The 25,265-nt window shown below is 37.9% G+C and overlaps 1 protein-coding gene across 1 annotated transcript in view; it reads left to right on the top strand.

The window, feature by feature from the left end:
- The first annotated feature begins 9,794 nt into the window (after positions 1-9,794).
- The window catches only part of Kctd16 (potassium channel tetramerization domain containing 16), a 268,745-nt gene continuing 253,274 nt past the window's right edge, over positions 9,795-25,265 (top strand). Inside the window, exons 1-2 of the mRNA XM_046460488.2 lie at positions 9,795-10,548; positions 10,900-12,059. Coding sequence (XP_046316444.1) covers positions 11,228-12,059 — 832 coding nt within the window. The 5' untranslated portion in view covers positions 9,795-10,548; positions 10,900-11,227. The remainder of the gene's footprint in view (positions 10,549-10,899; positions 12,060-25,265) is intronic.

Raw genomic sequence — 25,265 nt, 5'->3', positions numbered from 1 at the left:
CTCTGGCTATAGATTTATTCACATCTTTCTGAGCTATAGGGAGGCTTATGTTGTCCTTCAACATGTCAAAAGATTTCTACCAGGCATCAACTGACTGGAACTAAATGGGTGTCTTAGACAATCTCCTCAGAAGCATTTGGAGTTGTTGCAGTGAAACCTGCTTGTTCCATCCAGCATCTTCCACCATCTTTTGTAGCATCCCCAACACTGTAGCTCACACACCTTTTGTCAGCCATCTTGAACCAAAGAGATTGCAGATGTACAAGTAATGGCAGAAAGCGGGCCATGGAGAAGTATGTAAACAGCCTGGGAAGGGCCACTCAATGGCTCTTAGCTTAATTGGCTGAGAACCAAATATAAATTTGCTGTTGGGTCCACTGCTGCAATGGACTTATATTTATATACACATATAAAATATTTCTGAGATCACCAGTCCCTTAATGAACCAGCCCCATCTGGAGTGGTTCTAAATGAATTTCTAGATGAGTGCCTCTTTGACTTCATACCCAGGAAATGTATAGTGATGCAAGGTGGCACTTTCTTTAGCCCATCAATAATTTATTAATGGGTACTTTGGGCTAAGCATGATGTTCCTTAGTATTTCGAAAAATGACTTTGTCTTTGGTTGGATCTAAACTTCTCATCGAACTTTCCCAAGTTCTCTTTGGAGCAATCATCTCCTTTTCTGTGTTTCAGTTGTCTCCAAAATGCTTTTGTTTGTTTCCTACTGGATAACAAGCTTATGGAAGGTAAAACTTATGTCTGAATCATCATTATCTCTTTTAGAGTGCCTGATGGTTTCTTGTAAAGACAATACACGATTCATAAATATTGAAGTAAGTGAGTGACAATAAGAGACAAAGAAGAGAAGGAGTTGAAAGGAGCCCAAAGCTGCTTTTGTTGGACTTAAACAACCTTTGTCAACAACAACAACAAAAACCCAAAATTTATCATTACTAAGTGGAACTGGACCTGTGGGAAAGGACTCTGATAAGCCAGGGGCTCTTTCTAACTCTTTTTCTTTTGTGGTGCTTGGGATTGAATTCAGGGGCTTACACATAGCATTCAATCTGCCAACCGAGATATACCAAGCCTTAGCCAGTGGCTCTGTAAGTGAATTTGTTTTTAAAGGGAAGTGACTTTGTTGTTATTATTATGAAACACTGATGTTCTCATCTTGGACTCCATCTGTTACTTCCTTTAGGTAATTACTTTCTCTGATTTTACACTTAACAGATATAATTGTCTTTGGATAGAATGGCAGTAAAAGGGATGTATTTGCTTACTCTTTGGTGCAAATAAGACATTTAGTATTTCTCTGTAGCTAGCCCATTTATCCAAGTTTTCATCTTAATTTATGATTTTATTAAATGTCTCACCCGGGGTAAGTGTAGCTTCTGTATTTTCCAGTATGATGGCTCTTCAACAGCATAGTTGTATATAACTACTCTTGAAACATAATTTAAATATATGAAAAATTCAAGAGTCAGGTCAGGAGGAATCAGGTAGAATCCAGTTTCTATCAGATACATAAATCTTTTTTTGCATGTCACTCCATTTGTTCACAAGCATTCTTTTTCCTGATGAATGGCAACCAGACTTTTCAGGAAGTTATACAACACTGGCTCCCTCTCAAATGATTGCATGATGTCCTCAGGTAGTGATTGGAACTGCACATTGCACACCAGCCTGTCATTTTGAGAGACCCTAGGGTAATTGTGAGATGTGCTTGAAGTTCAGATCATTGTCTACAATGGTAACATGCAATTTCTTTGGCAGAAGTTCTGCAAATCTGCATTGTACAACAAAGGATGATGTTTTCCCTCTCATATTTGAATGGTGTGCTTTGCCCCTAAAATCTTATGCCCAATACATGTTTCTGTGTAGGTCAATCAGTACCAGGCCTTCTACCCTCTTTTGCTGTATGTTTTTGGAAAAGATGCATAGTGAATAATATATGAAACCATCTCAAAATATTTTAAAGTAAATACTTTTCCCAGCATCTTAACAGTTAAAAAAAAAGTAGGATTTTATTGCTCTGTGGGAGATTCTTATTCCAAAAAACAATCTCTTATTTCTATAGACTTCTAAATTCTGAAGAAAAAAGATACCTCTATATTGTTCACCCTTTTGTATGCATGAAGGGCCAGTCCTCTGATGCTATGTTAAGAAACCGTTTATATTTTGTAACCCTTGAATTATTCTCCCATTTGGAACTAACATTTTGGAAGTGAAGAAAATTAAATGTGCCACATGAGATTGCACTCTTGCTGTATCCAGCTGAAATTTTTAGATATCAATGTTCCCATTGCTAGCTTATCCTTTCATTTATTTATTTATTCACTCATTCATTAGCTAATTCATTCTAATGATCATTTTTTTTTTGACAAAGACTTATAGAGTGCTTTCTCTCTGCCTGGCACTGAACTAGAACTGAAGATACAGTGGTGATTTAGCTAGAAATGTGTTATTGCTACGTGATGCCAAACCCAAGTATTGGGTACACATTGAGGATATTTAATAAAGAAAATAACATGCCTGAATAGGTTCAGTATAGTCAAGAGAGCCTTTGGGGTAAGATAGGCTTTATGTGATCTGCTGCTGGCAACCTAACCTCTTGGAAACTCTTTTATTCTCCCCACAATACCAACAGTTTAGGATTGTTACAGGAATTAAGAAGAGATGGTATGTGTGAAATTGTCTGGCAGTTAGGGTCAGTTTTACTTATTAATCTTGTTAATTTGTTTAGCCACAGGCATGGTTTTATTTTAAGAAACTTGTGTCAGTACAGTTTTGTAAAATGTTACTCTTTCAGAATGTTTCTATTAATTGTCTGTCTTTCTTCCATTACAGTTTCATTTCATGTGGAGCACTTGAATAACCTCTTTGCAGTACTGGGCTCAAAGAGGCTAGTTTTTGCATCCAGTTTATTTCTCTGGGGCCCAATCAAACAAAAAGGTCCTTGCTAGTATGCAGAATTCAAGTGCCTTGAGAAATAAACTGGAATGAATTACCTTATGTTCCCAACCCATTGCTTGTTCAGACATAACCCTGTCAGCTTTTTAACATATCAATTTCTTGGGCCATTCTGAAGATATCATTCTTGCTCCTGCAACTAAATTCAACAAACATTAATTAATTGAGCATCTTTCAGATGTCACACCTTGTGCTACCTTCTAGGGGATACCAAGATGAATGAAAAATGATCTAGCCCCATTTTTAAGTTATCTCAGAAATAACACAAAAGATAAGAAAAAAAGATGGTGTTCAGAGCATACCTGAAATCCCCAGTTTTGACATCTCAAGTTCTCTGTTAAAACAATTCAATTGTTCTCCTCGAACTGAATCTTTCCACTCATTACGTGGTCTTTGTCCTTTTTTCTTCCTACTGCTTTCCATCTGTGGATGACACCAGTACAATTCATTTCAACCAACTTATATGACATGTCTTGATTTAGTTGGAAAAAACGCCTTCTATGAACAATTGCTACCCCAAAGTGACAGTGCTGAATCACTATAAAATGATGTGAGATATTTTGAATGAGCCAGCCTGTTCATTTACTTTCCTCTATTCATCATTCTTTGAAAGATGTAGTTACCTTCCAATTTAGGGTGTGAGTTTTAAAATTAACTAATTACCCAAACTCTAAGGACAAACATGATTAGAGTTCCCAGTATCACTTCTGCTTTTTTCTACTCCCATCTTAGCAGGGAGAACAGGCTCTCAGAAAAGGGACCAGTAACATCACCAGCATGAATGAGTAACTCAGTTCCCTTCCATCTACCTCTCACACACACCTGTGGGGTATGTACTGAAATCGGAGGAAGTTAGGAAGTGGTGATCGAGTTAAGCATAAATATAATGTTGCCCATTACTTATTGAACACTTGCTATCTGCCAAGCAGTTTCAGAACATTATCTCTAATCCTTACATATATTCTGCAGAGTGGATATTTTTATTCCTAATATATACATGAGAATATTCTCAGAGAGGCAAAGCTATTTACTCCCGACCTTGCCAATGTCTTTTGAAAAATGGGTGTCCTATGCAGGAGATAAAAATTTGATAAGTATTGGCCCAGAAATACACTCTTCCTTGACTAAGAGATAAGATGCACTACACAATGTATAGCAAACATCATGAGAAAGAGTGCAACAAATATAACTTAACATATATAACAGGCATTATACAGTGAATAACAGACATGGTTAAACAGTAGGGAAAGAATTGTAGGAGTATTGGGCAGACCTCTTTTGTTTGTTTGTTTTATAGCTACTACTAAAATAGTACATGTGTATTTAATGGAACCAAGTGTTTGATGAGGAACTACATTTTATTTTTCCTCATTTGCCAATCTATTTTAAGAAATAGAATCAAGTTGGGTGCAGTGGCATGCACTTGTAATCTCAGTTACTAAAGAGGCAGAGGCAGGAGAAGCACAAGTTTAAATCAGCCTCAGCAACTTAGTGAGACCTGTCTAAAAAAGAAAGAAAGGAAGGGTGGGTGGGTCAATATTTCTCTTGGCTCTGCTTCCTGCTAATGAGATCACAGTTTTCAAAAACATTCATAGAAGTTGGATTTAATCAATATTTTAGTCTGCTTTTGTGTCACTGTGACCAACATACTCCATAAGAACAATTTAGAAGTGGAAAAGTATACTGGGGGCTCATGGTTTCAGAGGTCTCAGTCCATAGGTTGCTGACTTTATTGCTCTGGGTCCCAGGAGAGCCAGACATCATAGAGGAAGGGCCCAATGCAAGACAACTGCTTAGTTCAAGACGGGGAAAGGGGCTGTAGAGAATATGCACCCTTCTACGACACAACCCCAATGACCCACCTCCTTCAGCCATGCCCACCTGCCTACAAATGCCACCAGTCAGTTCATTCAAACTAGAAAGGACTAATTAGGTTAAAGTTCTTATAATCTAATCTATTCCTGAATTAGCACAGGAGCTTTTGGGGGACACCCCATACCCAAACCATAATAATCAACTTCATGGTTAAACTGTACAGTCGTAACCTGGACCATTTGTTTCAGAAACGCTTCCTTCTACAGAAATGAGTACAGACATATACACATTCCAAAACTACGAATACAGTCAGGAATATTGCCTTTACATCTGAAGAGCAGTACTTTTTTCATAGCAGCATTTTTTTTTTTTACTTGTAAAAATGAGATCTCAAAATGATAGCTCACTTGAAAGAACTTTGTATCCTGTAGGCGTCCATTCAGAGGCACCATGGTGATCCAAACAGCTTTTGCTTTCATTTGTATTTTGTGAGAGTTGATTTCAAGAGTATCTTCAGGGAGAGACTGAGAGAAATGACTAGACTACATGTTTTCGATTACTTCAGATCTTTAACTGGATCAGAGGCTAGGGAGGGTGACCTGGAAGTGCCTCCTCCTTCAACTCTAAGATTATTCTAGTCTCATCTAAATTCTTTCTCGGAAGGCTTTACATTAACAAGAAGGATTGCTGTTTGCTGCCTTCGTCTTTTGTTTCTTACGTAGCAAATTACTTCCTGGGATGTCTTTGAAGACTTGGCAGCTGTATTTTATCTTTATTTTGTCATCAGTCATAGGATCTCTTTAAAGAGAGACAGTTTCATTTTATAGATAGGGTAGCAGAGGCCACCTGAGGTTAAACGGTCTGTCCAAATCATAAGTGAACTACCTAGGACCAAAGGATGCGTATAGCATCAGGCATATTTTGGGACATAAAATTCAGTGCTCAAGAATCTATGACTTTTAAGTTATTTTTTCAATGGTATGATTTTGAATTTGAGTGTGTGCTTGCATGTGATTGCTTGAATTCAAAGATTATATCAAATCCAGCTCTGTATCTCAACTTTCTAGCATCATGCTAGATGCCACACAGGCACTTCATGTATCCACATGGAATGAATAGAATAGTGCCAGGTAAGTAGCATCCCTTGCAAAAGATGGTGGTGTTTCCATTTTTGACCATTGGAATACTAATTAGTTTCAGTTCCCCAATGCTGTTGCCCTGTCTCATTCACCAAAGCCTGAAAATCCTCCAATGTTTTTGGAAGTAGAATTGAATTTCAATCTTTGAACATGTTTCATAATTTTCTTATGCCTCTACTGGGGTCTAACAACAATGACTACAACTACTTTTACCACTGTTATGAATACTAATGGCATGTATTAAGTATTCACTAAAAGCTATATAATGTGCCAGAGTATTTAAATGCTTCATAATGTTTAATCTGCACAATACACATGGGATGCAGATCTTATTGCCATCTTGCTCTGGCTAAGAGACATTGAATCCCTTGGTAAAAGTCACATAGCTGGCCAGGAAGGGCTCAAAAAGGGCTGATGACTGAAACGAGTATTTGATGCTTCCCCTCCATAAACAAAAGCTATTAGATGATGGCCATAATGCAGGATTGCTTGGGGGTACGTAACACCCTGAGTGCACAGCATCTTTGTATGAATAAGTTTATGGGATCAATTCCCTCTCTGAGAGCAAGGATAGTCAGCAAAAAACCTATCTTCGCTTGATGGCACGGAGATACAAGGGTGTGTTAGGTGTGAGGATGTGGGAAATGATCACATGATTTCAAATTATTTTGTCCTTTTGAGAATAAACCCTACAACATTCAGCTATAGGAGTGTATGAAAAGTAGGGGTGAGGAAGCAGAAGCTAAGATTCATCGTATCAATTTTACAATTTACCTGGGTTACGTCTTGAAGTTCTAGGGGCCCGAATATCGTGAAAGAAGGATGGAGCGTTCTTTCTTGCTCTTCCCCTAAGAGAAATCTGTTGCTGTCTGTTATTCAGCCTTCGGCCAAATGTGCCATCCCAGTGTTTCAGCAGAGGGAGCTGCCAGGAGAGAATAATAACACTAGTGGTGCTATCTGCTGACAGGAAGGACAGGAATACGCTTGCAGCCTGGGCTTGGCTCCCTGCCTCCTCTGAAGGTTCACTGACAGCCTCCCAGAGACACACTGGCCTGCTTACCCCAGCACTATTTAAGTCTCTCTGAATGGTGTATGGCTTTCTTTCCTTCAAGCCTTTTATCTTCTAAATCTCACCCCTCCTTTGTTTGAGTCCCTGAGACAAAAAGAACAAGGACTAACTCACATCAAGATGGTTAACCTGAGGTCTGTGGACCCAACAGGAGCAGGCTGCAGGCCAATCTCTAAACAACCCCCTGATTCCTCAGGAGGGGAAAGGCTCAGGTATCTTGAATTCTTGAGGCTCTGTGTGATTTAAAAAGTAGACATTCCCAAAGAGAGCTGCCAAAGCAGTTCTTCGTTATTAATAGGGAGCATGTTGGCACAAAACAATATAGTGCAATATAACTGGAAAACAGAATATTTGTGAATATTTATTATTATTGTTGTTGTTGTTTATTAAAAATTCAGACTGCGTTTTAGATACCTCAGCACATCACAGGCTACAAGCTTATGGTAGTCTGGTGAAGGTTTTATGTTTCTCTGTCTTCAGAGTGTGTCTCTGTGAGTGTATGTGTAAGCATATTTCAAAAGAAGTTTTATAGTAAAAATTTGAGGTTTCTTGAGGTGTGAATCACTGGCTCACCTGGCTCCTCTTTTACTCAGCTCTTTCTGTGAGCCTCTGTCCTGACATTAACATATGCTTTGTGTTAATTTCTTAGATCTCATCAGACCATTTAAAAAATTAAAAATTACTTATCTCAAAAATAACTTAATCTCCAATAAATAGAACTCTTCATTTATGGAATTCAGAATATTATTCTTTTAAATTGTAAAATCTTTTAGGCTTGCAATTTAAATTGATTGATTAAAATTACTTGCTTTTAAAAACATATAGTAATTTTGATATTCTTTTCATTTTCTTTACTTATGTCTTCTTATCCCTAGTCTGAAATATATAAGGTTGAAAATAAGACATTGATCATACCAAATGTGCAGTGGACTGAAGCCTATTCTGCTACTCTGCAGCAGACTCTGTGGAAATTATGTCCCTCTTTGATTCTTAGTTTCTGTCTTTAATGGCTTGCAATTTAAATTGGAATGGTTAATGTCCATTTCTCAAGTCTTTTTTAGATTTAAAAGACTGATTTTTCTTACTCTCTTCTCTACCTCTTGCCATACTAGTTCCATAATATTTTAATACCTGACCTTCAAAGCTATTGTCATGGTGTACTGATCCACTCTTTTAAGAATGAAAGAAAACAAAAGGATTTGCCTACTTTAACCAAAACCAGCACTTAATAGGCCTAGATTTAGATTTATTTTTCCTTAACACGTTGGTAATTAAATGTTTATTTCATTGTCATTGTGAATAGTGCATGTCAAGTAAACTCAAATCACTATTAAAAACTTAAAAATAAAAGCAAAGTTTGTTTAAAAAAAAATTATTTTTTGGCTCTGCTGAGTTCCCATGTATTGGATCTGCACTGATACTTTGGGGCACTAGATGGCGATATAAGTGCACCACATAACAAATATTTCCTTGATTGGTCCAGCAGTAAAATCCTGATGATTGAGGCCAGAACAGGTTAATGCATTAGTTAAGGAAACGAAGTCAAATATAATCAGGTGTTGGAATGTTAGCTAATATTCTGAATGTGTTAAGTAACCCAATGCTTACTGAAAGAAAAAAATTGTTAAAACAGAAATTAACTTATCCAACTTTTGAGTCCATCTTCAAGCTAATTCTGGGGACAAGGTTGGCCATAAACACAGGTATCCCATCAGATAAATGCATCCAAATCATACATTCCTCTCCATTTTTGGTTTTAATTTTTTTAAATAGCAATTGTTTGGGATGGAGTATGCCTCACATATATTATTCATTGATGAAGTAGTATATTCTCATCAGGAATGTGAGCCCTAAGATACTGGTGTTTTAAAGGGGAAATGGCCGACTTACTGTAAGCTGTTGGCTGGACCATTATTGACTGGCAGGCTCAACTGGAAGCACTTTGTTAGTGGATTAGGTTGCCCTGGAAATGCCTTCCTGACACTCTAATGATGCACTTAAGGGAGCCCTCTGGGACAAGAGTAAAATGTCTCTTAGCAGGCATGCCTTCCACCAGAGTCCTCTTGGGATAAGTTGGGAGGGGGCAGGGCTATGTCCAAAGATACTCAGTAAGGAAATAGCCCAGAAATGGTTGCAGGTAGCAATTTCTTACAGGTAAGCCAAGAGATAATGACTTACTGTTATAAATTGTGGGCATTCTTTTTCTATGGGTGTCAGTGCTTTATTATTCATTTTGAAAGAGCATCATTAATTCCTATATGGTTTTTATTTTTTCTGGTTTTTCTTTGCTGGGAGTGGCAGTGGCAGATGGATGAAAAAAAATAAAGAAGGGTATTCGATTGGATGAGGAGGGTATTTGAGTGAATATGATTTTAATCAAAGGAATAAAAACACTATGGCTTGCATATTGGGTCATTCAGTGGGATTTTTTTAAAAAAGAGCTTTAGAGGGGAAATGTGCCCTTTAGCAGAAATTCAGTGTATGTGGAAATGATTTGTTTGAAGATTTTTCAAATGAAAATCACTTGTGTCAATCTCATTTCCGAGTGGAGGGTTATTGCTGTGTGTGTCTGTGTTGGGCTGTTGGGGGTGTTGGGGTGGAGGTAAGGACAAGAAAGAAATGGCAAAGAAAAGGCCCTTGGAAACTCCAGGACAGGACAGGGAGGGAAGTGGCTGAGCCTCTCAGCGTCCCCGCCCCAAGCCCGGAGCTAAGCGCCTGGAAGTCGCGTGCCCACCACCGGGTGCAGCGTCCCCGTCAGTCCTGGCAACCTGTCACCGAGGAGGACGTGACTCGGAGCTGCCTCCGCTTTCTCTAAGCATATTCCTTTAAGATGATGTAATAGTCATTTCCCTGGATGGTTTCTTGCCTGCACTGCTGAAACAACAGCATCCGAACTGCACTGGGAACTGTGGAACCACCCAGCTCCGTCGCTGGAGAAGCCAGAGCCGCGAGCCCCCCGCCGGCCTCTCGGCGCTGCTGCGGCCTCAGGCTGGGCTCCCACCGGTGCGAACATGGGAGTCCCTTTGCCCTTGCCGGCAGGTGGGCTGGCTACCTGGGACCCCAGCCCGGCACATCTGTCTGTCTTTCTGCTGCTGGGCTTTCTGAAAAGCTTCTAAGTCCCGGTACCTCTTGCAACTCTCCTGTTTTAAGGATCCTTTTTGAAGGTTTGTTTTTTTTCTGGAGAAGCTTTGGTTGAATATTTTTACTGTTTTACTTCTTCAACCCAACCTCTTATCATCATCGTTTAACTTTTTTGTGACTTGTTTTAACTTGAGATCGAGAGTGAATACATACACATACCTGCATATATACAAATACACATATATACTTACATACATACATATATAAATACATATATAAATACATATATAAATATATAATATACAATTATTCTTTCCCAAGAGCACATCTCTCTGGCACTTTTCATTGATACCTCTGTCCTTTACCTGTTCGGAATTTGACAAGATCCAGACTCAGTGTGGCTGTGGATTCTGATTGCTTTCAAATGATTATTTCTTCACAAGAACTGGGTCTCCAGCATTCACCAAGGTAAGCTCCAAGACTTACTGCCTTTCCTGTCCTGATGAAAAAAGATCCCCTTTTAGAAGTTGAAAATTGTATATTCCTTTTTAATGCAGAAATTCAAAGGGGTTGTTTTTATTACTAATTGCTTGAGACAGAAGCTTATGGGTAAACATATAGACACAAAATACCATAAGAGAAGCTACAATTTAGTTGAGAAATGGCTGAAATCAGTAGTACCAGGACTGCTTATGTAAAATAATCTCTCTCCCTCCATCTCTTTCCCCCTCCCTCCCCCTCTCTTTCCTCTCTCCAGAGGTCTCTCTTTTTCTGACTCATTCTGGGTTTGAGGACATAATTTTGTCTTTTTTCCTTCAGATCTCTGAGTACCTGGATCTCTGAGTACCTGGGAACTTGGCCTGCCTTGGCTACTAAGCTTGATGGAAGATCTGATGTAGATGAGTTGATTGTATTCCATGAAGTGATAGCTCAACATCAGCCAGGTTCAAAGTACTTTTTCAGCATCACTTCACCTGTGGACTCTTCTAAATTTTGCTTTACTGGGGGGAAAAAACCTGGGGTAAGAGGAGATCATTTTTAACAAATTAGCATCCTTTCCCCTTCCTTACAAGTGAATGCAAAGGATAAGGCTGTGACTCCATTGGACTGCACCTTTAAGTTAAAATTGCAGAAGAAGAAAGGGACAATGGCTCTGAGTGGAAACTGTAGTCGTTATTATCCTCGAGAACAAGGGGCTGCAGTTCCCAACTCCTTCCCTGAAGTCATAGAGCTGAATGTCGGGGGTCAAGTTTACTTCACTCGCCATTCCACATTAATAAGCATCCCTCATTCCCTCCTGTGGAAAATGTTTTCCCCAAAGAGAGACACAGCTAACGATCTAGCCAAGGACTCCAAGGGAAGGTTTTTCATTGATAGAGATGGATTCTTGTTCCGTTATATTCTGGACTATCTCAGGGACAGGCAGGTGGTCCTGCCTGATCACTTTCCAGAACGGGGAAGACTGAAAAGGGAGGCTGAGTACTTCCAGCTTCCAGACTTGGTCAAACTCCTGACCCCAGAGGAAATCAAGCAAAGCCCGGATGAATTCTGCCACAGTGACTTTGAAGATGCCTCCCAGGGAAGTGACACAAGAATCTGCCCCCCTTCCTCCATGCTCCCTGCTGATCGCAAGTGGGGCTTCATTACTGTGGGTTACAGGGGATCCTGCACCTTGGGCAGAGAGGGGCAGGCAGATGCCAAGTTTCGGAGAGTTCCCCGGATTTTGGTGTGTGGAAGGATTTCCTTGGCAAAGGAAGTCTTTGGAGAAACTTTGAATGAAAGCAGAGACCCTGACCGAGCCCCAGAAAGATACACCTCCAGATTTTATCTCAAATTCAAGCATCTGGAAAGGGCTTTTGATATGTTGTCAGAGTGTGGATTCCACATGGTGGCCTGTAACTCATCGGTGACAGCATCTTTCGTCAACCAATATACAGATGACAAGATCTGGTCAAGCTACACTGAATACGTCTTCTACCGTAAGTACAAAGGCTTCTATTCATTTTTTGGGTGTATATCAGTTCTCTTCATAGATACATTTGGGCTACCTGTTCTGTCAGTATCTAAGGACTACCATTTGGGATTGCTATACCTCTTGAACTATAGCTAGAGTACTAGAGATTACAATTAAGCTCTCATGGTTTACTTACAGCAACTTCTAAGCTCACAAAATAGTCAAAGGCCTCAGAAATCACAAGGTACAGATATTGGTGTAGGTAATATGTGGATGAAAACAAGCATTTTTGTCTTTTTTGCCAGATATCAAATTATGAAGGTAAGATTGGTGATTATAACTTGGCTGTTGGTCCACGGGGGTTTGGTAGTGTCAGAGTGGAGAAAGTACTGCGGTCTCCTCTTTGAGCTGAACTTTGGGGTCCATTAAGCCGATTGGTAAAGACTTTCTTTCATCAGGGACTCTGAGAACACAAATGCATGTTGCACTGAGTGATGTGGTCTTGGCTAGATGGCAGTACAGACTGCTGAAAATCCCCCTTCCTCCCCCCAAGTCTGAAATTGGCTTTTTATGGGTTTTACAAATCTGCTGTTTGATTCGTTCGCATTTTGTACTGAGACTTGAGTTGCACTGCAGACTTAATTAAGCTGAACTTCATTTAAGATCCATCTGAAAGGAACTACATCCTTGAGAATTGTCAATCACAGGCAAACACCTTCAGACAGCTGAGGTGATAGAGTTACTGACATAAAAAGAGACCAGAGTGGGAAAAAAAGGAAATGGATATACTGATGACTTTTAAGTAGGGATTCTTAGAGTTCGTTTTTTTGCTTAAATGAAGACTTATGGTGCAGATTGCATTGTGTTTTTGAAATGGCATTATTCAAAACTATAAACTGCAAGCCATTGATCTCTATAGGAAGGATAGTAAATCAGCCTATATACTGTTTTCTGCTTGGTTTAACTGCTGATTTTCAGTAGCCTAGGAATTAGGTGAAGTGAATTCCATAAAGAATATGTTTCTAGTGTTAATATTTAATTGTCTATATTATCATTTGAAAACAAATGTCTAAATTTCTTTGAACATAAAAGTGAAACTGAATTTCTTGAACTGTTTTTGCCTACAGTTGTTTTTATTCATTTGGAGATTATATTGGCCATCCTGATAGAGATGACAGGGTTATCACACATTTGGTTATTTTAGAAGTGAAGACATGTGAATTGCATAGACAAAACAGCCTGTGTGGAAAAATTAAATAAGTTCAGGAGACACTGATGTGTAATAACAAACATTATTTGGTCCAATAACCCTATCTATGGCCTTTATAATCTATATCTTCCTGTATGCCAGAGTGTAGTTACCAGATACTGCTTTCTTCCTTCTGGCATATTTCTCACTAGCATAGAGATAAGACCCTGGCTTTTTAGCCTTCTGTAAAGGAACTGGCGTTATCTGTGATTCTGTAGAACAAATATCTTTTCCAAACTTTTGGGGATAATGCATCTTAGAGAGTTCAAATACAGCTTTGCGATACCCACCATGTTCTCCAATTTCTAATATATGAAAGCTTATTCTTTCAAGAAGCTTCTATCAAATAAATGAAAACATATCACTCATACCCTCCAAAAGGACCACCGTGAGTTTTTTAATCACTTGCCTACATAAATGGGACACTCAATCATAAATGTATTTTCCTATTAGTTCAGTGTTCATCAAGAGCTCATCCGCTTAACATTATGTTCTCTTTAGATTGCTCTGGAAACACTCTGTTCTCCTGATCATATAATTGCTTCCTTCTTTGTTGGATTGCTGAGAGGTTATGGAGGTAATAGTTTACTCTTCATCTTTCCATGCATAGGCTAGTAAAAATGCACATACCAACAGTATATATCTTGCCAATCATACATTTCTCCTTTGTACCCAACACCAAGAGTTAAATGTTAACTCTTCCTCTGTCTTAGGACCAATAAACTGACAGCTGGCTTTCTAGGGTGCATAACAGCTTCCGTGCAGCTGCTTAGCCATAATTATTTAATTAGAAGCTGCCAACTGTGCCTATATAAGCATTAATTCATCAAGCTGTTGTATACGGGTTAATGGGCTGAAACCATGGGAGGTGCTCTAAAGCGGGAGTTGACTACATGCAGAGATTCTTTTCACAGAGGAACTCAACTTCCTCCTGAGTTGAATGGGGAAGGGGAGGAACACACACACACACACACACACACACACACACACACTTCTTAGATCCAGAAAATTAATTCCAAGCAATCAGACCCTTCCAATATCCCAGTAATAATGCAAAATCACTTTGCCTGGGTCCACATCTTAGTTTTTTTTTTTTTTTTTTAAAAGAAAGAAACAAGATCTTTGTGCTTTGCATATGGTGTTTGACAGCCATTGGGGAAGACCTCTTCTTTATCCATTTACCTGTTTTCCATCCAAATCTTCCATGAGGAATTTGGGAGAGAAAAATCTGCCTATCAGTTATTAAGAGGTTAGAGTCTTACCTCATTGAAATTTTCATGGGCAGTTAGAACTGGTGGTTAGCATTGGGTAAATTTCAGTATTTTGTTAATGTAGACCTAAGAACAATGTAAAAACAACTGGTACTTGTATGTTTGTTTACATCACTCACACACCAAAATATGATATGTGATATACTATGGACTATGATTCACCTCTCTGGAACATAGATAAGCACCTGTCTTAGCATTGCTTCAAAATATGCCCTTTGTTTTTATTATGTTTTAATAATATTATATTTTATTATGTTTTAATAATATTAAGACACCTTTTATCCTTTCCCACACAATTGGTTAAATAATATCTCCTTTTTCTTCACATATTACATAGAAGGTGATATCATAAACATTAGACAATTCTTCTTGATTCACCTCTAAATAAAAAGGGAGTTAAGTAATTTAGAAAGAGAAATCTTGATTTTGAGATAGATGCTACAAAACCATCACATCACTTAGGAACAAAATCACAGATGCATGGAAACAAATGAACCCCGTCTTTCCAGTACCATCTTCCAATTCCAAAGGAGTAGAAAGATTGTTCTCGGTTTAAGAGAATGATGCACATTTCTTTAAGCCTGCTCATGAGTGAACTACTTCAGATGAATACCTGAAAGTCCTTTGATTCAAAGGCATTTGCCTCTAATAAAACCTTGATAACATGACCACAAGTAAGGAACTTAATTCATGGGACACTTTACTACAAAAATACACACTCTAAATTCTGTGAGTTATAGAAACAGAACCCTATTTATCATCTTTTCCACAAATGAATGTTTGTAGGTTTCTTTTAACCTTTCTTCACTTTATTTCCTTAAATTTAAAGGGTTGTTTCCACAAAAGTCTCTAAATTACATACACAGTATATATCTTCAGGCCTGTTGATTAAGATAGGGTGTTGGCAAAAAGTAAATCAGGAAATTATTTCCCACTTAGAATTCAGCTGTGTTTTTGTACTGGGGAAAAATATATGGTTATGTCCACTATGAATAATTTACTTGATATTTATCATAAAACTTTCAATTAAAGGGTATACTTTCAAAGCAAAGCAGGGGGGAGTACATCTATCTTGAAATGATTCTACCTCTTTTTCTCCTGATTACTTGAAATATACTGATGTCTTCAATTGTTATTGCCATAGAGATACAATGTTGGTACATTCAAAATGGAACAGCAGGGAGAAGGTAGCCAGAACTGTGAGGAATGTGAGCCTGGGTCTCTACCAACACCTCCATTTCCATCTCTGCTTTCTGTAGCTTTTTTATGTCCTCTCAACTTAAGTGCTCTTTTTACCTTCTGCTCAAGTCACTCCTGCTACCAAGTTCTTTCTCCCCATGCTATAATCACAACTTGTCAGGATGACTTCTGCTCTGTCATTACACTTAGAATGCTTTCAAGGCTCAGGGTAACTTTCCCTAGAGATACTTGTGCCTAAGAGCACTTTTAATAGTTGAGTATCAGGCAGCCTTTTAGCTATAAAGAAATGTTCTTAAGAATTGAGGCTTCTTAATTTATAATTTAAGAAAACGCACAATTTGAGTACACAGTTACATCATGAAGTCTGTCTAGACCTGCTGCTCAGTCAGGTATTGGATGGTAACTGTGCAGGAGTAATGTTGTAATTTTTCTTATTTCTTTAAGATGCTGTGCCCTGAGAATCTTAATATGATAGTGACAAAACATGTTAGTAAAATATTTTATTATGCTGTTTTCACTTCCACACCAAATAAGATCCATTACCCAAGCTCAATCCCTTGTGCGAAGCGATTAAAACAGTTTCTTCCTGGGCCTGTGGCATCACTGAATGAATTTGGCAGCAAGAGACTGTCAGTATCTAATCAGAAAAGGGAGAAGGTCTCAGAGTCTGCCGTCGAGTGTCCTGATATGTTAAAAAAAAAAATTTATGATTGGAAAGAGAGGACCGCATATTCCTGACAGTCTAATTAGGTTTAGATTTTATCAAAGAAATCAGAAATGGAGCAGCTGAGACTGCCACAAAGCTCCAGACACAAAACACCTCCGAACACCTCCAAACACAGAACATGGAGAGAAACGACTGCTTATGAGAGTAACCAGGCCAATGCTCAGGAAGAAGCTGTGCTGAAATTGATAGACCAATGCTCAGCTTTTGCATCATGACTCACTGTTGCTCTTTTTCTTCTTCTGTCTTTACTATGGCTTTCCCGAAGTCCTGAATTTCTTAGGAAGTCAGTTTAGATTTTTTTTATTACATAAAAATTTTAAATGCAAATAAAGTAGAGATAATAGTAAAATGAACTTCCATGTATTAATTAATATCCATCTCCATAATCACAATTATCAGTATAGGATGATATTGCTTCATCTATATTTCTACATGCTTTCCCTCCAGTACACACTGAATTATTTTTGAAGCAAATGCCGGATATCAATCATTGAATTCATCCACAAATACTAAAGTGCTGGGAGCCATCTACCATCAGATATCTAGTCAGTGTTCAAAGTTTCCTGATGTCTCTTAAAGTTGTTTTGTTTCAGTCAAGACAAATCCAAGTGAAGCCCATCAGTTATACTTGGTTGCTTTATTTCTTTATTCTCTTTCATAATTAAAAAAGTTGCATAACTTATATGCAACAAAATGGCAAAATACGTACATCCCTTTCTGCCTCTGTTTTTATGCTGTTTTTTGTTTTTGACGATCTGTTTGTTCTAAGAATCATTTTTTTTCCCATATCAACTATCTTACATTTTGTGTTTTACTGATCTGTTTCTGAAATCTCTGTGATGTCACTGATACTATTTTTTCCCCCATAAACTTTTTAGATCTAGACTAGATTCTAGAAGCTTGATCTGATTTGATTTCAGTATTTCTGGCAAGAAATATTCATTGGTGATGGCAAGTGCATTTTTAATTTATGTTGGTGAACTGAAATGCTATATGTTATGGAGGCAAGGTAAAAACATCTTTTTTATTGTTAGCTTTCACATATTCATTAGATGAATAAATAGCAATTGGGTCTTTTCTCTCCATTGTCCAAGTTGATTCCTAGGAGAAAACAAGTGATTCAAGAAGCCCCTACTTTTCCTTCCAGTCATTCAAGAATAATCTAGTATTCCATAGTTGTTCTCATCTTTGGACTGGGCTGCCATTAGGGGTACAGTGAGCTTGTCAAGATATGTACTCTGTCCTGTTGACTGTGAGCAGGAATCATTTTGGATGGGAAAGTTCACCTTCTGCCTATTCTAATTTTACATTTGAGTATCTTTGGATTCTTTCAACTGTGCTGAAGCTCCAATGAATTCACCATCTGTGTTTCCCAAATCTCTTCTCTCTCTGTGTTTCTTATCTCAGTAAATGGCATCATCAGTCACCAGCTGCCAAAGGAAGAATGAAACCTAGATGATGTCGCTTAGTCTTCCTTTTCCTCAGTAACTTTCTCTTATCTATGACCAATCCCCTGGTTTCTCCTCCTTCAATTTCCTTAGGTTTATTCACTTCTTTCTAACCTTACTGCTGCTGCTCTGGCCCAGGCCATCAGTGGTGCTTTTTTAGACTACTTCAAAGAAACTTAAATTGTCTTCTCCACCCCTTCCAGTGTTGTCTTCTTTGGATCTATTCTCCCTGTTGCAAATATGGTAAGATTTCTCAACTGGGAGTTTGACCCTGTCACTCCTTGGTTGAAAGTTCTTCATTGCCTCACAACTACTATTTTTCTACCTAAACACAAGCTCCTTCACATGAACCGCTGCCCTTTATAAGGTGACCTCTGCTTCCATCTCCTGTCTCTACTGTTGTCATCCTGCCCCTTGCATTTTAAACTTAGCTGTAATAGATCTCTTTCAGTTCCTGGTACACATGTGCTTCTTCAGTTTTGTACATGGTATTCCCTCTGCTTTGATTTAACTAAATATTTAAGGTCCTGACTAGAGCATTTTCTAAGAAGCCTTCTAAGCCTACCATATCTGGGTAGGGAACCTTTTTTCTTTATCTCATAGGTCCCTACTTTCCTCCACCATTGTATAAATAATAATTGATATGCTTATTTACCTGTCTTTCCAAATGTAAACTCTGTGAAGATAGAAACTGTGTCCATCAAGTCATCATAGTACTTGGTACTTATCTAGTGCAAATGTAGGTATTCTGTAAATATTTCTTGAATAAGAAGAAGGAGAAGGAGAAGGAGAAGGAGAAGAAGAAGGCCTACCGAAATATTCTGTTATGATAATAAATTGTACTATCTCAAATGTATCAAGATAAAAATCTCAGCAGAACTAGAAAACAATGATAGTATGCCTTTAATAATAACAATAATGATATTTCCTAAGTTTCTCTGAGTGCTAAGCATTTTACAAACAAACTGGAATTCTCACTGCATGTGTTCCACTCTCAGCACCTGTACAAAGATTCCAGCTCTAGGGAACTGAGAAACATATTTGCCAGCAGCAAAAATCTCCTGTGGTCTCCTTTTAGATGTTTCATCCAAGCAGGATCAAATTGAACTGGGTGGGGCCAGTGTTTAAGGAAAAGCCCATAAGGGACTGAGGATTTGGAAGAGTACTTCAAAATTGATAAAGTAGCCCCCAAAGGAAAAGAATTATTAAAAAAAAAAAGAATATAGAGTGTGCTGTGAGAATTGCTTCTTAATTTTCTTGCTGCTGAAGTGTTCCATTTTCTCCCTTCTTCTCTTCCCATAAATGTTAATGACCATTTCTTAAACTTAGAGGTAGCATGATATGATGGTTAAGAGCTTGGATTTCTGAGCCCAGATTAAAGTTTGCTATTTGCCCCCAATAAAAGGATGTTGGAGGTCAACTCCCTGCTTTGCCTACTACCTAGATGATCATTAGCAAATTCCCTTCTTTCTTTATGTGCAAAATGAAGATAAGAATAAGTACTTGACCCATAACATTGTGAGATTCAATAAGAAGATAGGAAGTACTTAAAATAGTGCCTAGCACCCAGTGCTTCAGGAATGTCATTAAGTACACCCATCCTGGAACACCAGCATAGATCAGTCTCAGGCACTTCCTTAAAGTAACTTATCTGATTCTTTCTGATAATCCTCTTGGCTACTTTGTCTAGTCTTTTAATCTATGCATGTTAAGACAAACAAAAATTTTAAAATTTATTTGATAAAAGGAAATTCTGGCTACTTATTTGTGTATTTTGGTATTGAGGATTGAATCCATTGCTGCTTTAAAACTGAGCCACATCTCCAGCCCTTTTTATTTTCATCTCGAGACAGGGTCTTGCTAAGTTACTTAGGGCTTTGTAAAATTGTTGAGCTAGTCTCAAACTTGCAGTCTTCTGCCTCAGCCTCCCAAGTTGCTGGTATTACAGGAGTGCACTACCATGCCCAGTTCTGGCTATTTATTTCTAATTGTATAGGAATAAACATAAAAGTAAACCCGTCAATTTGAAGTAAAAGGCTTCAAATTAAATGTCACACCATACCTCAATTAATTCATAAAATTACTGTGTCAATTTAAAAATATATATTAGTAATTAAAAATGAATGGACAATAAAGGCTTTATAGTCAAGTAACTCTGTATTTTCTCTTAGCCATTCCAAAATGGAATTCATTAATAATGGCCTTCTCCCCACCTAGATTTCAACCTGTGACTTTTCAGAACCTAGAATAAGATATGGTGGAATTGAAATTTAAAAATGCAATTTAAATTACATATTCAGTCACTGCCAAACTAGAATCACCTTTTATGAATCTCAGCCTAGAGGGTAATTTTTATGGTGACAGAAAATGGTTATTGAGTCTGCCACTGACAATAGGACCACTTAAATTGCTCCAGAAGTGAAAACAAGACATTTTGCTCTGCACTGCTCATGGCAGTCCATTGTGGCATTGAAAGGAAATTAGATTGTTAATGGGGGGCAATATCATGTGACCCATTCAAAAGCTACCCCATGTGAAGAAATTCATACTTTTATTCATCAGCCTCATTCCAAAGCAAAAAGTTGGGGTAATTTCTCCAGCCCACTTTATAGCAACCTTTTATTCTAAGTAAATCTGATATAATGTGATTATGAACTAGTTACATTGATAAAATTAGAAGGAAACCCATTGTATATAATTTGGTGGCAAACTGAAGAGGCTCTCAGGCTATTGTATACTGAGTTTTAGACAACACTGTGAACTGATCAGATCAACACCATGAGGCAAGTAAATAGAGAAAAGGAGAGCTGAACTCTGGTAACAGTGTTATGATTTAGATATGAGGTGTACCCCCCAATAGAACAGGTAAGAGAGTTTAGAGGTGAAATGATTGGGTTATGAAAGCCTTAACCTAATCAGTGCATTAATTCACTGATAGGGATTTACGGGGTGGTAACTGGTAGGGTAGGGTGTGGCTGGAGGATGTGGGTTGTTTGGGACATGATTTGGGGGTTTATATTTTATCCCTGTGAGTGGAATAGGCTCTCTCTCTGCTTCTCACTTGTTTTCTTTGCCACATACTTCTGCCATGATGTTCTGCTTCACCTGAAGCCCTGAGGAATGGAGTCATCCCTCTATGGACTGAGAACTCTGAAACTGTGAGCCTCACATAAACTTTTCCTCCTCTAAAATTGTTCTTGTTGGGTCTTTTGGTCACAGACCCAGAAAGCTGACTGAAACAGTTTTTTTTTTCTTATGGGGACATGAAAGTGCAGAGAAATTCTAGTGATTAGGACAATAGAAATGGGGCATATGGATGTTAGAGTGTGACAGAGGCGTGGAATTAAAACCAAGAGAATATTCTTGACTTGGAGAAGTGTTGCATTATTCTGAAAATACCCCAGACAGAAGAGCTGACCTATAATGCAGAGCATATGGAGCACTGGTCAGGCATCACTGCTGATTTTCTTACAGCTTAAGCATTTGGTTACATGGGTTGAAGACATTTTCCTGGGAGTCTGTGCCTGCAAATTTACACGGTAATGCAAGTGAAAAATAGGATTCAGTTTATGAAATTGCTTTCTAGTCAATTAGGTGAAATATCTGTTTTTCCCCCTTAAACAGAGGGATACCTGTGTGGTTCAATTTTGTCAAGCTGCAGTAATAAAAAGGGAAGATATTAATTCCTATTTGTCCAGTAAAAGCATGCCTCTGAAACTGAGCAATTTTTTTGCTTGGCTTTTCTGCATAGATATTCCTGTGGCACAAAGAGGTAATGGTTGATAGTAAAATGTATGGTACCTTCAACAGTTTCAGGCCTGCTTTGTATGCTCAAAATTATAAAATATTTACTATATTTGTTTGAAAAGTCTATATTGATTCATACTTAGTGAGGATCTGTTTTATATAAAGTACCTTTCTATAGGACTGTCCACTTGAGATGGGTAGAAATCTGTATGCAAAGAATCAGGATTCTGATTCATAAACTCTTCATGCTAATAATTTTCTAGTATTTATCCACAATCTGCCAGAGAAGTGATTAACAATCTGCCCAGACTTCATTGATTGGAAACTGCAGGCACTTCAAACTTTCCTTCATCTGTACCCTTCACATGTTAAAAAAAAAGGAGTGAAGTATAATTTTGTTTTCTAAAACATCTTGACATCCTTTCATCAGAATGACCTTTTGCAATAGGCAGATTTAAGTCTAGCCTTAGTTATTTGTTGAGAGTTCTGTTCACCACTTTCTAACCACATGGTGAAGACCAGGCACTGTGACCTTACTCTGCCCTTTGCTTTTGTGTATATTAAGATCCTAGACATCTTACAAGTAGGCTTAGACACTTCTAGAAATATTTGTTGTACTCAAAATTGCATGAGGATATTCATATAAGGTCAGTGATATCACAGGGCATGTGATCTGGGGAGCAGTCAGATTAATAAATGGGAAAATTTCAAAGAGAGAGCTTTCTTTCCCACATACTAGATTGAATATATGAGAATAGAGAGGGAGCTCCTAATCTGAACTTGGGAGTGTCAGGAACTTAAAGTAGATTTAATATTAATGCTTAGAGAGGACAAAATGCTGAAATCCTTAATGCATTTGTTGACTTTAAGATGCTTACTGATTGAGGAAGTCATAAAAGTTATCTACTAAGATGGCTTTGGAAAACTTTAAGATCATTAACAATCTTGTAATTTCTTATTTAATTGAATTTTTTCCAACAATACCTAAGTGAACGATTTCAATTATGCCAGGAACCAGTATTGTCCTTTAAAACTCTTCAATCAGGGGCTGGGGCTACGGCTCAGCGAGCAGAGCGCTTGCCTAACACATGTGAGGCACTGAGTTCCATCCTTAGCACAACATAAAATTAAATAAAATAAAGGCATCTACAATGGTGAAAAAATTTTAAAAACAAAACAAAACAAACATAAAAACCTCTTCAATCCTCAGGCTAGGTTTTGGGCTCAGTGATAGAGTGCTCACCTAGCACTTGTGAAACACTGGGTTTGATTCTCAGCACCACATAAAATATACATAAAATGGAGGTATTGTGTCCATCTACAACTGAAAACAATTAAAGAAAAAAACTCTTCAATTCTCTCTTCTGTTGAAAACTTTTCCTTATCAAAGTGTATGTGCAAAGTCAGAGTCCAAATGATAGCCTATGACTAGCCATTGAATTTATTTTATTTTATTGGTACCAGGGATTGAACTCAGGGGTATTTTCTTTTTTTAATTTTGATTCAGGGTCTCACTAAGTTGCTTAGGCCATGCTAAGTTGCTGAGGCTGATCTTGGACTCGTGATCCTCCTGCTTTAGCTTCCCAAGCCACTGGTATTACAGATATGCACAAACATGCACAGCTAGTTATTGATTTCAAAAGTACTTTATAATTATATCTGTAGTTCCTTTTATAAAGACTCTTAAAATGGTATGTGTCATTATCATCATCATTATTATTTTAACTTTAAGGATTAATGATTTACTTTGTCAATCTAATGCATAAATCTTTCCCAGTGACTTCCACAGTGTGGAACATACAGGAGGTGTTCAATAAATATTTGTTAAATGAATGAATAAATTCATGACCACATTTTAAAGAAAGAAAATGTAAAATGTACAATGAATGAGATTTGCTGTTTTACTTGATATTTACTTTTAATCATGAATGTATCTTATGAGCAACGATAAAAATATGGTTGAACATACCAACAATATCAAACTGTTTGGGTAAAAGTCTTGGTTCCATCATTTATACCAGAGAAAATGTGTTAACTTCTGTACTCCTCAAATTGCTTATCTGTAGCTAGAGGATGAGGAAGCTACTCTCAAGGTGGTGTTGTGAGATCTAAGCCAAGCATGAGCCATTTTACCAGCTCACATCAGTAGCCAGGCATTTCATTGGTAGATTCTTTTTAGTTCATCTTACAAAAAAGGTGTTTTTGGACCCAGGAGAAACTGAGAATGTGGACCCTGTAGAGTGGAACTTGCCCACCTTCAAATCAGAAGCTGAGTGGTACTCACCAGTATCACTCTGGACAATTACTTCATGATCTCAAAGAAAGAAAAGTTAATCCTGCAACACATGCTCCTCTGGCTCCCTTGGCTCATCTCTCTTGCCTTTATGAAGGCACTTGTCAATCTGCAGTGTCCCCTGAACTGGTCATTTGTCAGTTTTTACAACTGGCTGGCCTCTTCTGCACCTCAACATGCTGCACTTGTGTGTCCTCTGCCAAAACACTCTTCCTCCTGCCACTGACCTTTCTGTGTCCTACTTATCCTTCAGGGTCAGGCTTAATGCCTTTTCCTTAAAAGGCCTTCTGCCACCTTCCCAGCAGAAGTAGCCAGAGTTGTCTTAGTTTCACTCTACACAGCACCTTGCTTTTTTCCATACAGCACTGTTCACATCTGTAAATATTTGTTCAATTTGCTTGTTCATTGTTCCTCTCTTTCTGTAGATAGAAGCTTCAGGGAGGCAGGAGCTATATTTGTCTTCCTCTTTTGTATCCTTGGCACTGAGCACAATACCTGGCATATAAGAGACCCTCAATAAGTTAGATTTTTTCTATCTTGCCTGTCCCACCATGTAAAATTATAATAATAAAATTCCCTCCCATGTTGAAGTCAAGTATGCATATATACATATATAAAAACATTATATATGTATATTGTCTACAGCACATAATATGTAATATATGATAATATGTATAAAATATAACATATATGTGTATATGATTAGGCATCACAGAGATCTTTTATTTTTATTTTTATTTTTTTTCACTGTAGAGGGACCCAATGCCTTTATTTTGTGTATCTATTTTTATGTGGTGCTGAGGATTGAACCCAGCTTTACACATGCTAGGCAAGTGCTCTACCTCTGAGAAACAACCCTAGGCCCTACATATAGATCTTGTTAGTGTAGTAGAAACAAATGAGAGAAAAAAGACAAAAGGCAATTTAAATCTTGAGAGTGTAAGAGTTGTAGACAACCATGGGGAAAGTTGCTTTGGAAAGTCACTTAACCTCTCCAATCTTCAGAGACCTTAATTGTATGACAGAGATAGTGGATCTATTTAAGAGTCTCATAGGATATTTAGCAAATAAGAGGGCATATGTAAAGTGATTCTGTTGCTTGATCAGACCTCAATGGAACATCTATAGAACATCTTAAGGACAGGTAGCTGCAACCAAGGTGGGGGGAGATTTAGTCTTCACATTTAGAAAGATGTTAAAGCATTTAGACATTAGTAGTCAAAATAGGCAAGCAGGTTTAACAAGACTGCAGCACCAGCACTATAATCGTGTAAGGTTGGGCAACATCCAATCAAA

The sequence above is a fragment of the Marmota monax genome, unplaced genomic scaffold (genome assembly GCF_021218885.2).
Source record: "Marmota monax isolate L192 unplaced genomic scaffold, Marmota_monax_Labrador192_F-V1.1 WCK01_AAM20220418_F8-fsc00006, whole genome shotgun sequence".
Taxonomy (NCBI): domain Eukaryota; kingdom Metazoa; phylum Chordata; class Mammalia; order Rodentia; family Sciuridae; genus Marmota; species Marmota monax.
Note: the sequence above shows the minus strand (reverse complement) of the source record. Positions and strands in the feature narration are given on the sequence as shown.